At 44.3% G+C, this 18,341-nt stretch overlaps 1 protein-coding gene across 1 annotated transcript in view; it reads right to left on the bottom strand.

The window, feature by feature from the left end:
* Positions 1-18,341, bottom strand: part of TTC9 (tetratricopeptide repeat domain 9) — a 59,112-nt gene that overhangs the window by 19,537 nt on the left and 21,234 nt on the right. Inside the window, exon 2 of the mRNA XM_053287306.1 lies at positions 1,129-1,311. Within this exon, the coding sequence (XP_053143281.1) occupies positions 1,129-1,311 (183 nt within the window). The remainder of the gene's footprint in view (positions 1-1,128; positions 1,312-18,341) is intronic.

Here is an 18,341-nt window from a genome sequence, read left to right on the forward strand (position 1 = left end):
GCTTCACTACATCACTATCATGTCAAGAAAGCCATGAAATTTGGCTTCCACCACCTATGTATTTTGCCAGAAATGCAGTAGGAGATGCAGTGGCAAAAGCCATAATGAGACCATCATAATGAAACTGGGACTTATTTATGTTTAAACCAGTAGCAGCATAGGCTTGTGGTGGAGCACATCCTTTGCATGCAGAAAGGTCCAGATTCAATCTCTGCCATCTTCACTTTAAAATTATCAAGGAGCAATGCTGGAAAAGAGTCTCTGCCTGAGAGCTGGAGAGCAACTGAGTAGATGTGAATTTCTATGTCCGAGGATCAGGTTGTGAGAGACTGTTTCAAAGGGCAAGCTGGAGCCCTCCATGACAGTGGATCTATATGTGAACACTCCAGTCCATCTCTTCCAACAGCACAAAGCAATTCTTGGAATGAACTTTGGGCCCTGAAAATGGCAGCTATATTTTGAGTTTTCCTCGCTCCCCTGTAATCACATACCTGTGTGCCGAGACATGATCATATTACTTGTTTCCCTGCCCGCCCCTAACAGTAGGCAATGATTTGGGGCAAAGATGTCATGTGTCATGGGTGCCATACATGACATGGGCAAATCTGACTATGACTGCATCCTCACAATCACTATGCTCCTGGTTAAAGAGTTAAACCAGGATTGCTGAGCTAACAGGATTGCTGTGGTTAAACCATATATAACCAGAAGAGAGGATCTGATCCTGGTTATCTATCCTGGTTAAATGCAGTTTAGCCACAGTGGTTTGACCAGGATTGTGCCGAAAATCTGCATTCTTATAACCAGATCTGTGGGGCTCAGCAATCCTTGCTAATTCTAATCAGGATCATCAGGATCGTGAGAATACAACCTGTATGTTACAAGGGAGGGTAGGAGAACTCCACACAGGATTTCCATTTTAAGCATCAGCCCTGTGGTAAGTGTTAACCTCTAGTTCTGCTCTTTGTGTGTACTCTGTATGGACTAAATATCTGAACAGAGCAACATATGAACCTAGCAGGAGGGAAGGAAGGGAATTTGTCCCTCTTGGAGACATTTTTTTTTAAAAAAAAGGGAGCACTAGCGCAGATGCAGCTTGAGAGATGCAACTTTCCTTCCTACCAGTACCTGCTGGCTGTCGGGACCTTGCTTCTTTCAAGTAGTAAAGTGCCTTGTTGTAATCTCCCAGGTGGTAGAATGCTACACCTGACCGATAGAGTGCCTTGAAGTTCTCTCCTTCTTTCTTCAGTACTTTCAGGCAATATTCCTTGACTCGCTCATAATTCACCAGCTCAGCTTGAAGCAGGCAGGCTGCAAGAGAAGGGAAAAGAACCAAGACAGCTTAGAACAGGCCTGCACAACATAAGGCCCAGGGGTTAGATCTGACCCATGGGGACTTTTTTGCTGGCCCCCAAATACCTGCAGCAACAGCACTAGAAAGGCAGAGGGCCACTCTTTGGGTCAGATCCTTCTTTTCCATCTCTCCTTCCTCTGTCCTCTCTGAAACTGCTTCACAGCACCATCCTTTGCATGTTTCCTTAGAAATATTCCCACAGAGTTCCCAGTAAGGCTTACTCCTACAGAAGCATGCCTAGGATTTCAACCTGAAAGCAACAGCGATTTAAGGAGAGGAGAGATTTGGCATTTCTTTGGGGCTGGTGTACTCTCTAAGTGCCCCACTGACTGAGCAAGGACAGGGCCTATTTTCTGGCCACTATCTTTAGTTGAAATTGTGGGTCCCTTAACAAGGGAGAAAGATCCACAAGTAATTAATAATTGCTTTCATTAATATTTTTAATAATTAATTTTAATGTAATTATACACTGAAAATGGACTTCAGTCCCCAAGCACTGTGTTGTGGTTGGTTCCAGCTCACTGGGGCATTTGAGTTGTGCACCCGCGGCTTAGAAAGTTCTTCTTCCCCTTCCACACACCTTTTCATTACTGGCATGAGAAAGATGCACAGCCAGGTGAGGCGATGACTCAGAAAATGGCACCGTGGTCTAATGTAAGCAGCAAATCCGGCTTTTCAGTCCTTAATCTCAATAAAAAAGGTCTATGTTTAGACATTTCAGTAAAGATACATTGCTAGGTTTTTGGATAGCAGATAAAACAGCAATTCTCTGTAGACTGGAAAATCAAAATTACAAAAACAGGCAAATGGCTTTGAACTCAACTAAACATAAACAGAATACTGACTGAGTGACAATTACAAATCACATCTTTTGATGGAACCCTGCTAAATTCTTTCTAGTCCCCAAACACCTGCATGCTTATTTTGCTTGCTCAGACCTACACACTACCACTTTTGCTTCCTTCTGCTACAGTACAACAGAATCTTCTGAAATCAACAGCCATACAAGGAGGAAGTACAAACCTTCTCCTCACTGTTGTTTACTGAGTATCACACGGCATGTTGTGTCAGAGGTGTATCTAGGGAAAATAGCACCTAGGGCAAGCAATGAAATTGCGCCCCCTGTCCAAACATCTGACACCATTCTTACAGATAACTTTACCATAATATCAGCTGAAAAATACAGGTCAAGCTCGTTAATCTTTTAATATTTCAGAAACTATTTAGTAGCGGATGTAGCCAGACCAAAAAATGCTGAAAAACTACAAATTTCAGTATGTTGGGGCTCATGAAATACCCAAATACTATGTGGAGGTGTATTTGGAAAACTAAACAGAAGTGCCTGTCTAATTCTCTACTATGCATTGTAGCATCACTATTACATAAGTTTTAAAAATAAATGGAGAATTGGACTTTTCCCAGATACTCTGAAAATAATTAAAGGATATGCAGAGTAAACTGTATCACTGCTTGGAATATATTCTAGTATTTCAGAAAGACAGTTAAAATGAGAGAAAGAGAGCAAGAAACTCCCAGTGGGCCTTAATACTAAAGATTTCACACTGAATCAAAGACAAACTCACCATTAATAGCCATATTATTAAGACATCGCATTTAACTCACTTATCACAAGAAGTAAAGTAAGAGCAAATAAATACAAACTTAGCTCATAAGCTTCAGCTCAGTATTCACAAGCTCTGATTCTCTGTACATAGTGCCAAACTGAATATGTGTACAGTAATATATTACATTAAATTTAAAAAAAAATGAGAGGAGAGCTGTTCTTGTGGTAGCAAGCATGACTTGTCCCCATAGCTAAGCAGGGTCTGCCCTGGTTGCATATGAATGGGAGACTTGATGTGTGAGCACTGCAATATATTCCCCTCAGGGGATGAAGCCGCTCTGGGAAGAGCAGAAGGTTTCAAGTTCCCTCTCTGGCTTCTCCAAGATAGGGCTGAGAGAGATTCCTGCCTGCAACCTTGGAGAAGCTGCTGCCAGTCTGTGAAGACAATACTGAGCTAAATAGACGAATGGTCTGACTCAGTATATGGCAGTTTCCTATGTTCCTATGTACCTGTAGCCCCTTCGGGGGGCTTCCTAAAGGCCATGGGGGTCTGCAAAGGTTTCCCCTCCCCCTGCTGACCTCTTAATTCACCACTGCAGCCTGTCCTGGGCTGAGGGCCTTGCAGGAACCATTAGAGCATGTGTGGTGGCCATTTTTAAATATATATATATTTTAAAAAATCTGGCTGCCAAAAACAAAATGGCCACTGCTCATGCTCAATTGGCCTCTGCAAGGCCTGGCATGCCCTAGGGCCTCACAGAGGCCATTTGAGCATGCACGGTGGCCATTTTGTTTTCAGCAGCCTTTTTTTTTTAATTTTTATTTTTAAAAATGGCGCCCCCTAGAAGCGCCCAGGGCATGTGCCCTGCCTGCCCTACGCTAGATACACCCCTGTGTTGCATACCTAGTTATTAGTCCTTAAGAATACCTAGCATTTTGGAGTCTTTAAGGCACTTCATATACATCAGCTTAGTAACACTCAAAACTACCCTGCAAGTTGCCAGATCAGTATTATTAACTCTATGTTGTGAATGAGGGGCTAGAATGACTTATTCAAGGCCACCTATTAAGATTTCAGAGAAGAAAGAGAGAGAAGGTTTGAACCAGCTCCCCCCACCCCCACCATCCCCACTGCCAGCTCCATTCCGTAGCCATGAACCCTTTGGCAATTGCTGAGGAAGCAAACCAATTATTTATACCAAGTACTTATATGCTGCCCTCACCACAGGAATGTGCGGCAAAGGATTTTGCTTTTCCACTTCCTGCATTTAAAAAAACATACACAACAGGGCTTACTTTATACAAGTGGAAAGGGCTTTTGGAGGGAGGGGAGAGATGTGAAAATCACTCCTTCCTCCCCATCTGTGGCTGGCACACTGTGCAGAAAAGATGCCCATGCAGGTGTGCTGAAGGCTTATTGTACGCTCACGGTCCTACGCAGCCCTCTTTCCATTGCCAGAGAGTTGCAGATGATGTCAGCCACTGCTTTCAGTGGGACCTAGTCACAACTGACTCGAGCTGGATTGGGACCACACCAACTTATTTTGCTGCATGTATACTAATGGGAAACCACCACCAAGTGTGGCTTTTCACCATATGTAAAGGTAAAGTGTGCTGTCAAGTTGGTGTTGACTCCTGGTGACCACAGAGCCCTGTGGTTGTCTTTGGTAGAATACAGGAGGGATTTACCATTGCCATCTCCCGCACAGTGTGAGATGATGCCTTTCAGCATCTTTCTATATCGCTGCTGCGCGATATAGGTGTTTCCCATAGTCTGGGAAACATAGCAGTGAGATTTGAACCAGCAACCTCTGGCTGGCTAGTCAAGTCATTTCCCACTGCGCCATTAGATGGCTGACTTCACCATATGTACATGCAGTGAATAGACAGATGAACTTGTCACAAATGATGGGAAGCTGCAACTCATCACAGGACACATTCATTCATTCATTCATTCATTCAATAGTTTCAGTTCCACCTTTCACCTCTGAAATGGCCATGGTTCAAAGTGGGTTACTTATAAAGATGCCATAATCAAAACACAATCTGCAACTTCCTGCATGAAAGTGACTTCAATGAAGGAAGTTTCACCTTGTTTAGTGCAGCCATTTTTCAGATGCTAACTGAACCCACTTCTGACTGTCTAATCTCTGATCCGATCCCCAGCTATCCAAAGAGTGGAAGACTACACAGCAGAACCAGCAGTGGTGACACAGTCCAAATGAGGAATCACCAGAGTAGATGGTTTTGCAGACTAACTGTTCAACTTTGAACCTTCCTTTTGCTGATGTGGTCGGAATGAGAATTGATTCAATGTTTGTCATTAAATCTACTCTCATTTCCTACCAGAGAATCTACTTTCAGAAGAACACCTCAGAAACAACAAAACCCAGTGCCCCATGGGCTTTTCGTTTTTGGGGTGGTTGGTGCCCTATATGCACTACCCCTGCTAACTTGGCAAAGAGGCACCTTTTAACATGGTGATTCTCTTTATTTAGCAAGGGGAGAGTAACTGGCCCTATTCACCCCCAGCACAGTACCTCCAGTGACGGTTGCTGGTGTCTAATCTTATGTTTCTTTTAGATTGTGAGCCCTTTGGGAACAGGGATCCATCTTATTTATTAATTATTTCTCTGTGTAAACCGCCCTGAGCCATTTTTAGAAAGGCGGTATAGAAATTGAAATATTATTTATTATTATTATTAATAATAATAATAATAATAATAATAATAATAATAAATATACACCACCCCACTCTGGGCCACCCTGGTGTCCCCCAAGTGGAGTTATGGGGCTGCTGAAATTCCCCATTATTCCCTGGGCGGGGGGAGCTTAAAGACAGATAAACTTCAGAAATTCTTTAAAAATCAACCCTTTCACCAATTTCTTTGAAACCTGGGTGGTAGCAGGCACCCATTGGGGCACTACCACCTGACCCACTATTCTGCCCTGAAACCCCCTTTCTGCCCTGAATCTGCCCCAAAGACATGCCCTCTTCAAAGATTCTTTTAAAATCACCCCTTTGCCCAATTCCTTTGAAATCTGGGTGATAGATTCCTTGCACCTATTGGGCACTACCACACACCACAACTTGCTCTGGGCCATCCTCGTGCCCCCCCCCCCGGGAGTTATAACTAAGGCTGCTGAAATCCCCATTATTTCCTTTGGGGAAAAGCTTAAAAACGCACCAACTTCAAAAATTCTTTAAAAAGCACCCCTTTGCCCAATTTCTTTTAAATCTGGGTGGTAGCTTCCACCCATTGGGCACTACCATCCACCACACACTTTTGCCCCCAGGACCCCTTTTTGCCCCAAATCAATTCAGAAAATTTGGGTACAAGTCGAATCTGGGGTGATTTGCGGGGGCAGATTCGGATCCAAAACAAATCAGGGGTGATTTGATTCAGGTACAAATTGAACCAAAAAAAAAAAAAAAAATCAATTTCTGCACATCCCTACCAGTCATGCAACCAGCAGGGCAAGAAGCTACTCTCCAGACTAGTTAAATCTCAGGGAAATGAGCTTTACAGAGAAATGACTGTTAAACAAGAAAAAAAGACCTATACAAATAGTTGCTGTCACCACAGAAGAACATGGTTGAGTGCAAAAGAAACCTACCAGCAGCTATCGCTAAGCAATATCAAATATTATCTGAAAAAGCATTCCTTTATTCTCTCCTGTTTGTCAAATATTGATTTCATTTCCTTAGTTTTAATGGAGATTGAAATGAAGGCACCTAGGGGGTCTCTGTCTCTCTTTTTAAACACCTATTTTTTTGTTTTTAAAAGTATGAATTTGATGCCAGAGCCCTTGACAACTTGGAAACTGCTGTTCTCTATTTATGTGCTGAATAACAGGTACATTGGCAGAGGCAGTTCTCCTTTAATTATCCAAGCAGCTTTCCCAAGTGTGCAGAGTGACCCCTCTGCATGAGATGGTTTCAAAATGGTGTAGCAGGGTAAGCCAGAAAGAAATATGAAGCATGCCAAGAAAGTGCACTGGCACCGTAGATCAGTTAAAGATCCTAGCAAACTTGCTTGGCCTTCATCCACAGAGTCAAGGGTTCATATCTCCTGGATGGAGCTTGGAAGGGGTTGGCCCAAAGTATTGCATTGCCTGGGACATAGCACCAAATGCTGCCTTGCCCCACAACACCAGTGAAGTCTAGTCCTCTAGACTTCTGACCTGTACAAGTTTGAAAGTGGCATGAAGGAAGAAAAGAGAGTGGGTTGCCAGCAGTCTTTGCTGTCCTTGTGCTCCTTCCAAAGCTTGCAAGGTTCAGATTGATCCTGAAGAGCTGCTCCAAGGGCAGTAGCAGGGGGCATCTTGACACCCTGCTGGAGTCCAATAATCTTCTGCCTGAAGTGACCACCTCACTTTGCCTCATGAAAAGGCTGCTCCTGGGCTTGGGAGTACACTTAAGAGAACCTTAAAGTCAAGTTTGCTTGATCAAGACTGTCACTTTGATCAAGACTGTCACTTTGAGTGGTAGAACTCCTGCATTCATTTCTCAGACAAGGCCAGTTTTCAGGTCCAGGGCAGGGCTAGGGATGTGCAATTTGATTCACCCCAAATCAATCTGGGTTGAATCGGGGTAATTTGACAATTCTACCATGAATCAAATCACCCTGAAAACAAAAGGACATAATCTTGGTAGAATATAATCACCTCCAATTCTACCCAATTGGTAGGCCAGTTCTCCTGGTTTTCCAGGGAGAGCTGGTCTACGAATTGGGATTGGCAGGCACACCAGCCCTCTGCTCTGGATTTAGTGCATCAGCCTGCCTCAGAGGACAGGTCTGCCCAATTGGTAGACCAGCTCTCCTGATTTTCTGTGGAGAGCTGGTCTTCCAATTGGGATCAGCGGGTAGACCAACCCTCCACTCCGGACTTAGTGTGTCAGCCCACCTTGGAGGGCCGGTCTAACCGCTGATCCCAATTGGTAGACCAGCTCTCCCTGGAAAGAAACACCATATTAAGGCCCATTTCCCCAGCAAAATGGGCCTCAAAGTGGCACCCAAATTGCCTGAATAGATTCGGGTCAAATTGGGGGTTATTCATCAAGGCAGCTGGCGAAGCCAGCTGCTTTTGATGAATAAATGGTTTTGAGATCAAATTGAATTGCAGATTCTGATTTGTGCACATACCTAGGTAAGACATTCACACGTTTAGGAAAATATTGCTGAACACTTGGAAGAGCTGTTGTGAGCTAATGTAAACAGTGTTGGGCTACACATCTCAACATTCGGACTTGGGTACAAGGCAGTTTTCTCTGATCACGTGAAAGCATTGATAGCTTCCCACAGAGCCTCACCTTGCTCCTTTGTAATGTCAGGTTGGTCCAGAATAAATCTGAAATAATCCATGATTTGATTCTGGATGAAGGGGCTGACCTGGTATGTATCACAGAGACTTGGTTGGGGGGAGGCTGGTGGTCCAGTCTGGTCCCTGCTTCTCCCTCCAGGGTACTCTGTGGAGGAGCAGGGGAGATGTGGGCAGGAAGGTGGAGTGACTGTGGTCTATAAGAATAACATCTCCCTTGCCAGGATCCCTGTTGACCATATTGAATGTGTGTAAAGTTTGGGGACCAGGGATAGACTGGGACTTCTGTTGGTGTACCGATCACCCTACTGCCCAACGGAGTCCCTAACTGACCTCACAGACTTGGTCTCAAGCTTGGCATTGGAGTCTCCCAGGCTTGTGGTGGTGGGGGGCTTCAATGTTAATTTTGGGACCAGTTTGTTTGGGGTGGCTCAGAAGTTCATAGCGACCGTGACAACTTTGGGCCTATCCCAGGTGGTCTTGGGACCAACGCAAATTGCTGGTCACACTTGATCTGGTTTTTCACTCTGAAAAGGGTGGTGTTCCATGGGTGGGGACTCCTAAGATTTTCCCATTGTCATGGATAGACCACCATCTGGTTAAGGTTGGACTCATGACCACGACCCACCACCGCAGTGGCGAGGAGCCCATTAGGATATTGGTTATTGGATCCAATAGAATTCTGAGAAGCCTTGGAAGGATTTAGTGTTCACTCTGCTGTTGAGCCTGTCAACACTCTGGTGGAGAACTGGAACAATAAACTCACCAGGGCAGTGGACACAATCACTCCTAAGCGTCCTTTCCAACCCTCTTCAAAACTAGCCCCCTGGTATATGGAAGTGCTATGGGGGCTGAAGTGGCAAGGTAGACGATTAGAGCGCAAGTGGAGAAAGACTCGACTAGCATCTGACAGATTATTATGCAGAGCATGTTTGAAGATCTATGCTCATGTGATACATGCGGAAAAGAAGCAATTCTTTTCCACCCGTATTGTGTCCATAAGTTCATGTCCAGCGGAGTTATTCAGAGTTGTGAAGGGACTACTGTATGCCCCTTCCCCCTTGAACCAGTACTTGGAACCAACAATTACTCTCTGTGACGTTTTTAATGAGTTTTTGTGTGTGGACAAAATCTCTCATATTCAGGCCAACTTGGATTCAAACTCCACAGTTGTTACAGTGACTGATGCCAAGGTGTTCAGCAGCTCCTCTTACGTGATGACTCTGGATGAGTTTCAGTTTGTGACTCCAGAGGATGTGGACAAGTTGCTTGGAATGGTGTGGCCTACCACCTGCTCTCTTGATCCTTGCCTAACATGGCTTACACTATCTGGCAGGGAGACTCTTGTAAAGGGCCTGATCATGATGATAAATGCATCTCTGAGGGAGGGCAGGATGTCTCCTTGTTTTAAGGAGGCAATCATTAGACCACTTCTGAAGAAGCCTGCCTTGGATCCCTCAGAGTTAAATAACTACAGGCCTATCTCCAACCTTCCATGGCTGGGCAAGGTGGTTGAGAAAGTGGTGGCCCCCCCAGCTCCAAGCAGTTTTGGAGGAAACTGATTATCCAGACCCATTTCAAACTGGCTTTTGGGCAGGTTATGGGGTGGAGACTGCCTTGGTCGGCCTAATGGATGGTCTCTGATTGCGAATTGATACAGGGAGTGTGACTCTTCGATCCTCTTGGATCTCCTGGTGGCCTCTGTTACTATTGACCATAGTATCCTTCTGCAATGTCTGAGGGGGTTGGGAGTGGTGAACTTCCCAGAGATACCGCCCAGAGCATCTCTGGGACCCATGTAGCTGTCCTGCTTTGGATCACCGCCTCCCAATGTTATTTATGCTATTTTTAAAAAACCTTTAAAAAACCCCTATGCAAAGAAGCGCTAGTCACATTTTTTCATAACATGTTTCTTGACCCTCACACCAATCCCTTAAGACCATAGGCATACCTTTTCCTGGGATTAACCCTGTTCTCAGCACTAAATTGAAATATCTTTTATGTTGCAGTCCCTATTCAAATGAAGAGCTGAACAAACTCCAAAGCCATTCTTTTCTAAGAAGTTTTCTTTCTCCAAAAGCTTACAAAGAAGATTTTTTCTCCTGTATAACCACTAACATGCCTCTTATAGCCTCCTTGATTATATTTGGTGTTAATCAGATCAGTTTATTATGCTACTACTTGGCAGCCTTACTGTGGTGAATGGGGAAATTAAAAAATAAGTGCCAATTTTCAATTAGCAGCTGATTCATTTACTTTTGCTATCAGTTTATAAAATTATGTTAGATATGCCCTTCAGTGTTAATACAGTGTGGCATTAAATACAGCAGGATGCATAGGAACTGAGAATCCATGCTTCACAGCAGGAATCAATTAATGGTACACTTGGAAGAGATCCTCCAAGATGCCAGAACCTTGGAGGATCTTTTGTTCAAATCTCCCAGTCCCCCATTTTGTCCAGGATTATTGTATGTCCAGTCAGGCTATCTCCCCAGCAATTGCAGCTCTTTCCCCATGGCTATTTCAGTTCATGGCAGCTGTGGTTCTCTGGCAGCTATGGTTCTATGCAGCCACAGGCTGAGTCAGTCATGAACCTGCTTGTCAACAATGCAAGCTGAACAAGGTACTAAATTCAAGCTCAGCTTTTCCAGTGTTGCCAAAAGCTTGCTTGCTTGTTTGTTTGTTTAACACTTTTTATACCACCCCATACACAAGTCCCTGGGCAGTTCACAATCTATCCATGTTGAGTTCACTATGTGTCATTGGCATGCACAAGATCAGCCTAATTTGACCCAACAGTTTTTTTGGTCCAACCAGATTGACTGGCTGTGTCCTCACTGGCCACTGAATCTCTCTCTCCCTCCCCCACCCTCTCCCTACATCCAAGCACATCCCAGGGATCCTGATGTACCAGTATTGGTTTCTCTCTGTAGGACTATTAGAAAAAACAGGACTTTGTGCCTCTGCTTTTATTTTTTGGAAATGCCTTCCGTTGCCTTCCCTCCTTGGTTTTGCAGTGACTTCTTGTGCCCTGTCAAAGCTCTTGGTCTTTCAATACAAGGACAGCAAGTAGAAGTTTCTCAAATGCAAATATCCTTCAGTAAATTAAATATACAGTCACCCCTCACCAACCACGGGTTTCCCCAATTGTGGTTTTAAGTATCTGCGACTGGGAAATTGTGGCAGGTCTCACCAACTGTGATCCGAGTATCCATGGTTTGGTGAGGGTTTTTTGTAATTTGGGGAGTTTTGTGATTTCTGGGGGTCAGGGGTGATTTTCAGCAGTTCAGGAGTGATTTGGGGGGTCAGGGTGATATTTTTTTCTATTTATAACTGTATTTTGTGGTCTTTTCACGACCACAATTCCCTAACCCCCTGTTTCCCATTGATTTTAATGCCTTGCCAACCACAAATTCACCAAACATGAGGTTTTCCCAGAACGGAACCCTCACAGTTGGTGAGGGATGACGGTATTCTCACGGAAGAACCTAAACTGAAGATAAAAGATCCAGGGCCCACTAGACCAAACTGAGGATAAGAATTTTCTGCGTGAATTTTCCAGACTTAATTTTTTTTAAAAATGAGATAATTTATGAGGTAGTTGGCCCTGCTGGAATGCCAATGTACACCCAGTGAAGTGGTCTCTAGCCCATGAAAGCATGTGCCAATATAACTGATAATCTTTAAGGTACGCTAGTTTTGCTAACAAGCCACCTAATGGCACAGCGGGGAAATGACTTGAATAGCAAGCCAGAGGTTGACGGTTCGAATCCCCACTGGTATGTTTCCCAGACTATGGAAAACATCTATGTCGGGCAGCAGTGATATAGGAAGATCCAGAAAGGCATCATCTTATACTGCACAGGAGACGGCAATGGTAAACCCCTCCTGTATCCTACCAAAAGGTGACCACAAGGCTCCATGGTTGCCAGGAGTCAACACCGACTCGATGGTACACTTTACACTTTAGTTTTGTTAACACAGTTACTACTCTGGAATTTTCTGATGAAAAGTTCAGTCATCTACCTCACCTGATTTGGTTAAAAAAGGAGAAATGGAAATAATAATCAGCATACTGATGACCTCATTCCAAAGCTCTGGAATAGCTCTCCCAGTAGTTTCATATAGAAGTCAAAACCTCTAGGGAACAAGATTGAGCCCTGGGAAACCCAAGAAGATAAATTCCACTGAGGAAAGCAGCAGACCCCCAGAACCACCCCCAGACCTACCTAGCAGGTTGAGTGGAACCACTGCAATGCCACTCCCAATTCTGCCAGCTGCCCCAGATTTATACTGTTAACAGTGGTACTAAAAGCAGCTGAGAGGTCTAGGAGAGGCAACTGTCATGCTCTTCTTGTATATCTTCTGGCAAGGGTTATCCATCCACTAGGAATGTGAAGACAGGTTCAATGTCGAACATGCTCAACGTGGAACCAGTTCAGTTTGACCGTTCAGGGTCAAACCGAACCATCCCCTGTTCGCTCTGACCCCAGACTGAACACGCCCCCCCCCCGACTGTTCAAGGGGTTCACGGACATTTTTTAAAAAAATTTTTTTTTAAACTTACCCCCTTTGGGGGAGTTGCTGGAGGTGGCGGTGGGGGGTCCGCGGAGGTTCCCCCTCCCCCCACTGGCCTCCCTTCATGTTCTTCGGCCAGTTTGGACCTCCGCCCTCTGGCGCGACAGTCAATTTAGAGGCTGCCGTGCCTGTGCAATTGAGCTCTGCATGACCCAGGCCACCAGCTGGTTCCATGCATACCTCTACCATCCACCAAGGTGAAAAGGATAGATTTATCACAGCCAGACAGACCTGGTCAGCCTCTCTTAGCTAGGATGAACAAGCTAGGATGGCCAAGGACTGAGTGCACATACGTTGGGACACAGCTTTCCAAGGAGCTTGTCTGCATCCTCAGGCACAATCAAGGCCAGAGTGCAAAGGTATGTGGGTTAAAATATCACAAGGATTTGGTTTAGACTGTCATATATGCATAACTCATTCTCCAGAGTTTCAGCTTGATGAAGTTTAATCATGATTTTCATACTTTCTTTGGGTTCTGGTCACATCATTAGAAAGCTAAAACAACATCAACAATAGTGAATCAGTGGCTAGACACAGTTCTCCATACTAATCAGCTATTGCTGCTTTGATTACTATTCCCTCCTTCACCGCCCCAACCAAACTCCTCCACTGTGTATTTGGAGTTAGTTTCTTCTTTTTCTTTTTGTTCAGGTTGTGTTGCTGTTGTTGATCTACCAGGTTAAATGCCCTGGAGAGTTTCCTCCTCTCTGTGTCTGTTTTTTAATTACTCAGTAATCTCTGACCTAGCTTTTATCTTTCAAAATCAATATGCATCTTGCCGAGCCTGCTGAATTGGGACTCCTGAAGCTCTTCCTTTTTCTTCCTGATATCCTTTTTTCCTTCTTTGCAAGCCCTTCCACCAATAGGGAAAGTTTCTTTTCTCAGCCACACTCCATCTTCTCCTTTCCTGTTGCTATTTCCCAGGAAGAGTAATTGCATGTCTTCCTTTTCACAGAGCCAACTATGGGACTGATGACAGAGCTTTGATTTCAGCTTATCATTCGTTTTTTAATTGCATCTTTCAAAGCTGTTTGCCCCTCCTGCTGGATTCGTGTGTGTATCTTTATGTATGTGTGTGTGTGCGCATGTGTGCGTGCGTGCGTGCACACACACACACACACACACACCATCTTCACTGTCTACATCTGATAAGGTGGGCCCTCGTCCACAAAATCTTGTGCTACAATGGTTGTTTTTGATGCAATGGACTAACATTTTATCCCCACAGGATGCCAATCTCCGGTGCATTTCTTCAGATGATTTACTGACTGAATCCTTTAGAGAGTCTGGCAGCTTCATTACTTGCAGTTGTGACAAGGAAAGACAGGACAAAACTTCAAATGCCCCAAAGTCCACCAGCCCCACTCACTGAAGAGGCCCACGGATGGGTTCTCTGGGTATTCTGTATTTAGAGTCCTTTGAAAGAACCCTTCTAGCAAGATTTTGAGGCGGGAGGTGCTTCTTTGAAAGACATATCTATGGTTTGCAGAAGTGCTTTGGAACCTGTCCCAATAAATTATGCTATGAAGCCAAAAAAAATCCTAAATGAAAGGTGGATGGTTTGCTGGTTTCATAAAAGTGAGGACAAGCTAGAATGGTTGAAATAATCTCAGTTTGGGTAGAACTGTGAATAGCTTGTATAACACTTTTAGTTTGGAAAATGCTTTGAAGTGGTACTTCAGTTTGGCAAATACCTCGAAAAAGGCTGCTTTGCTGCATTCACCCACAACAACCACCCTGAGGAGAAGCAAATTGCAAAGGACAGATTGTGCTGAAGTCTGTCTGTGGTGCAGAATCACAGGATTCTAGTCCCCTAGAGCACCCTACTATCTAGTGCTGGCGTTCCCAACCTTGGGCCCCCAGATGTTGTGGGACTATAACCCCTAGGGTTGTCAGATCCAGATGGTGAAAACAGGCAAAATCAGTCACCCAAAAAGTGGAAATAGCGTTATTCATGAAAAGTCTCCACTTTGCACAAAAATATGCACAAAATATGCATATGTTAATTGGCATAATATATGCAGACTTTGCTAAAAACAGGATAATTAAATACAACTCACCACTGTGGAGGATCACAGAATCCCATGGGGACAAATTGTGCATTTTTATTTCATTTTTAAGGGGTGAGGGAGGGAAACCACCACAGAACCCTTTCTAGTTCAAACACCAGCCTCCTCTGAATCACAGAATCGCATGGGGACAAATGGTGCATTTTCTTTTCATTTATTTGTGTGGGGGGGGGGGGAGTCGTACTCCTCCACACAGTTCAAACACCAGCCTCCCTGTTTTATAGCTGCTTCTCCCATAAAACCCAAACAATCTTATGTTTGTTTAATTAAGCTTTATTCAGGAAAAAACTTCATTTCCCCCTTTCTTACTTTTTCTTCCCTTTTCTTTCTGACTCCTTCCCCATAGGATCCCGAATTCCTCATCATTTGGGAATCCGTGCTAACACTAACAACTCCCCAGCCACACTGAAAAAAGGCCTGCCTGCCAGTCTTCTAAAAAGCAAAATTTCCAGGTTTCAAAAGCCATCCTCACACACCTCAAGAACTGGGTGGGGGGAGAGCAAGGAAATGGGATCCTGCCCATGGTCATTGCCCTGGACCTCTATGTGTTCATCCAAAGCTGTGGTCAGTCTAAAAATACATATTCCCACTTTGTGGATCACATTCTCCCCAAATACACACAGACAATGGAAACCTTTTAGAGTGTTAAGATTCCTCACTGCTGATGAGGCAGTGATTCTGTTTCTGGTAGGAATTATATGCAACTATACAATGTAAGCCATTAAAATAGGACTTGTGCTGGCATGGATTTGATTTCACTGGCATGAATCCGATTTAAGTAGTTCAGCCAGCTAGCTTCAAAGACTTGTTCTAGGTGTGGGAGCAGAGGCCATGGCCTCCCTCTGTCCCGGAAACAACCCCCAATCATACCAAGCTCTTGGTGTTGCTATTGCCAGGCTACATCCAGAGGCGTACCTAGGGAAAATAGCGCCTAGGGCAAGCACTGAAATTGCACCCCCTGTCCAAGCATCTGACACCCATCTTTCAGATAACTTTACCATAATATCAGCTCAAACATACAAGTCAAGCTCATTAATCTTTTAATATTTCAAAAACTATTTAGCAGTGGGCGTAGCCAGACCAAAAAATGCTGGAAAACTACAAATTTCAGTATGCTGGGGCTCATGAAATACCCAAATACTATGTGGAGGTGTACTTGGAAAACTAAACAGAAGCGCCTGTCTAATTCTCTACTATATATTGTAGCATCACATTACATAAGTTTTAAAATTACATGGAGAATTGGACTTTTCCCAGATACTCTGAAAATAATTAAAGGCTATGCAGAGTAAACCATGTCACTGCTTGGAATATATTCTAGTATGGCAGAAAGACAGTTAAAATGAGAGAAAGAGAGCAAGAAACTCCCAGTGAGCCTTAATACTAAGGATTTCACACTGATTCAAAGACAAACTCACCATTAATAGACATATTATTAAGACATCACATTTAACTCACTTATCATAAGAAGCAAAGTAAGAGCAAATGAATACAATCCTAGCTCATAAGCTTCAGCTCAGTATTCACAAGCCCTGATTCTCTGTACATAATGCCAATCTGAATATGTGTACAGTGACGGATATTATATGAATTTGTTTTTTAAAAAATTACCTGTAGCCCCTTCAGTGGGCTTCCTAAAGGCCATGGGGGGGGGGTCTGCAAAGGTTCACCCTCCCCCTGCTGGCCTCTAGGGCCTCACAGGCACCATTTGAGCATGTGCGCTGGCCATTTTTAAAAATATTTTTTTTTAATGGCCACTGAAAACAAAATGGCCACCGTGCATGCTCAAATGGCTTCTGTGACTCCTGGCATGGCCTGGGGCCTCACAGAGGCCATTTGAGCATGCACAGTGGCCTTTTTAAAATAATAATAATAATAAATTTTTAAAAATGGCGCCCCCTTCAAGTGGCGCCCGGGGCACGTGCCCTGCCTGCCCCACCCTAGATACGCTGCTGGCTACATCACCAATGGTGGGAGAGAACCATGGCCTTCTCAGAATCTGACATCCTTCTAAGTGGGCTGGGGTGATCGATGGGAGAAATGAAATGAAATTCAGTGACTGCCTCACTGATGACCAAGAACCCTCTAAATTTGCTGTCCTTACAGAGTGTACCCAGTTTCCTGTAAATCAAGCACAATGGTTGCTGCAAATATAAACAGCATATATAGCAGTATGCAGGAAAGTAGTCTGAAAACTGATTGTCTTAGATGCTGGAAGTAGGTGCTTAGGTGGAGCAATCTGATATGCTCATTGCTTGTTATACTGTACTCTGCTTGTTTTACTCCAAAGACCTTCACTGATTCTCCCTTGGGAATGGCACTGGAGAGTTTGTGCTGAGTGCTGCTTTCCAATCATGTAAATAGGTAAACAATCAGACTTTTCACCAAGGCACCACAAAACTCTGGCATTCTTTCCTTGGAAGGAAATTTCATCGGGAAATGTTGCTCAAAACTACACCATTTCCGGGGCTGAGGGACCAAAAAACCTGATTACTGGCAGCAGCTAGTTGTGAAATATATAAAACCTATTTACACAAGCAGCCTAACCCAGGCTAGGGCAGCCCAGCCTGGGTTGGGCTGCTCGTATGCAGTGCCAGGATCAATCCCACCCAACCTGACCTTTTACCCCAGTGTTGGGAACCTGTGTATGCTCAGGCTGCATGCAGGCAGGTAGAGCACCCGACTTATAGGGGAGGGGGATCCCCCAATGCACCGTGCTCATCGTGTGGAGCATTGTGGGATTCCTGGAGGCTGGGACTTGTGAGCCCAGCGGGGATCATGGGGGCATGCAGCAGGGCACCAAAGGGAGAAACAACTATTGTCCGGGGGGAAGGTAGCTCAATTCCTGCCTTGCCCCCTCCTGCCCACCCTGTTGGTCATGTGCATACCCTTTTAGTTGCCAAGCAGTTGCATTGTGTTGCCACATTTGGCCATTGAAAGCATCCATCTGCTTTCAATATCAATAAATTCATGAGATTGGACTCTAATCAAAATGACCTCCACCTTATGTGTGCAGAGCTAAGTCCAATTTCCTCCTGCCCGTCATATGACGCAATTGGGTGCTCTGAATGAGTCCAACATATAACAGACTCCACGGCTATCATACTTTGGAACAGAGGCAAATATCTTATCAACTACGAAATTGGTCATGGTTGGATCCCTCCCCACCAGCAAGGGAGGATTTCACTGCATGGTGTTTGCAAGAGTGACTATATAGTGGGCAAAATGGGTTGTCTGAATCTAGAACCAAGTCAAGAGGTTGTCAGGTCAACCTCTATGATTCTTGGGATGCTGTAGCTGTTTCCACTCTGAAAACTGCTAGTTTCAGAAAACTGTTGGACTAGAAGACCTTGAAGGTCCTTCCAGCTCTCACATTCTATAATCCTATGGTTCTAAAATAACATCACAATCTCTTGTATAGCTCCCATTCATTTCAGAAGGGTCTTTTGTCTTA

This window comes from Hemicordylus capensis, chromosome 1 (genome assembly GCF_027244095.1).
Source record: "Hemicordylus capensis ecotype Gifberg chromosome 1, rHemCap1.1.pri, whole genome shotgun sequence".
Classification (NCBI taxonomy): Eukaryota; Metazoa; Chordata; class Lepidosauria; order Squamata; family Cordylidae; genus Hemicordylus; species Hemicordylus capensis.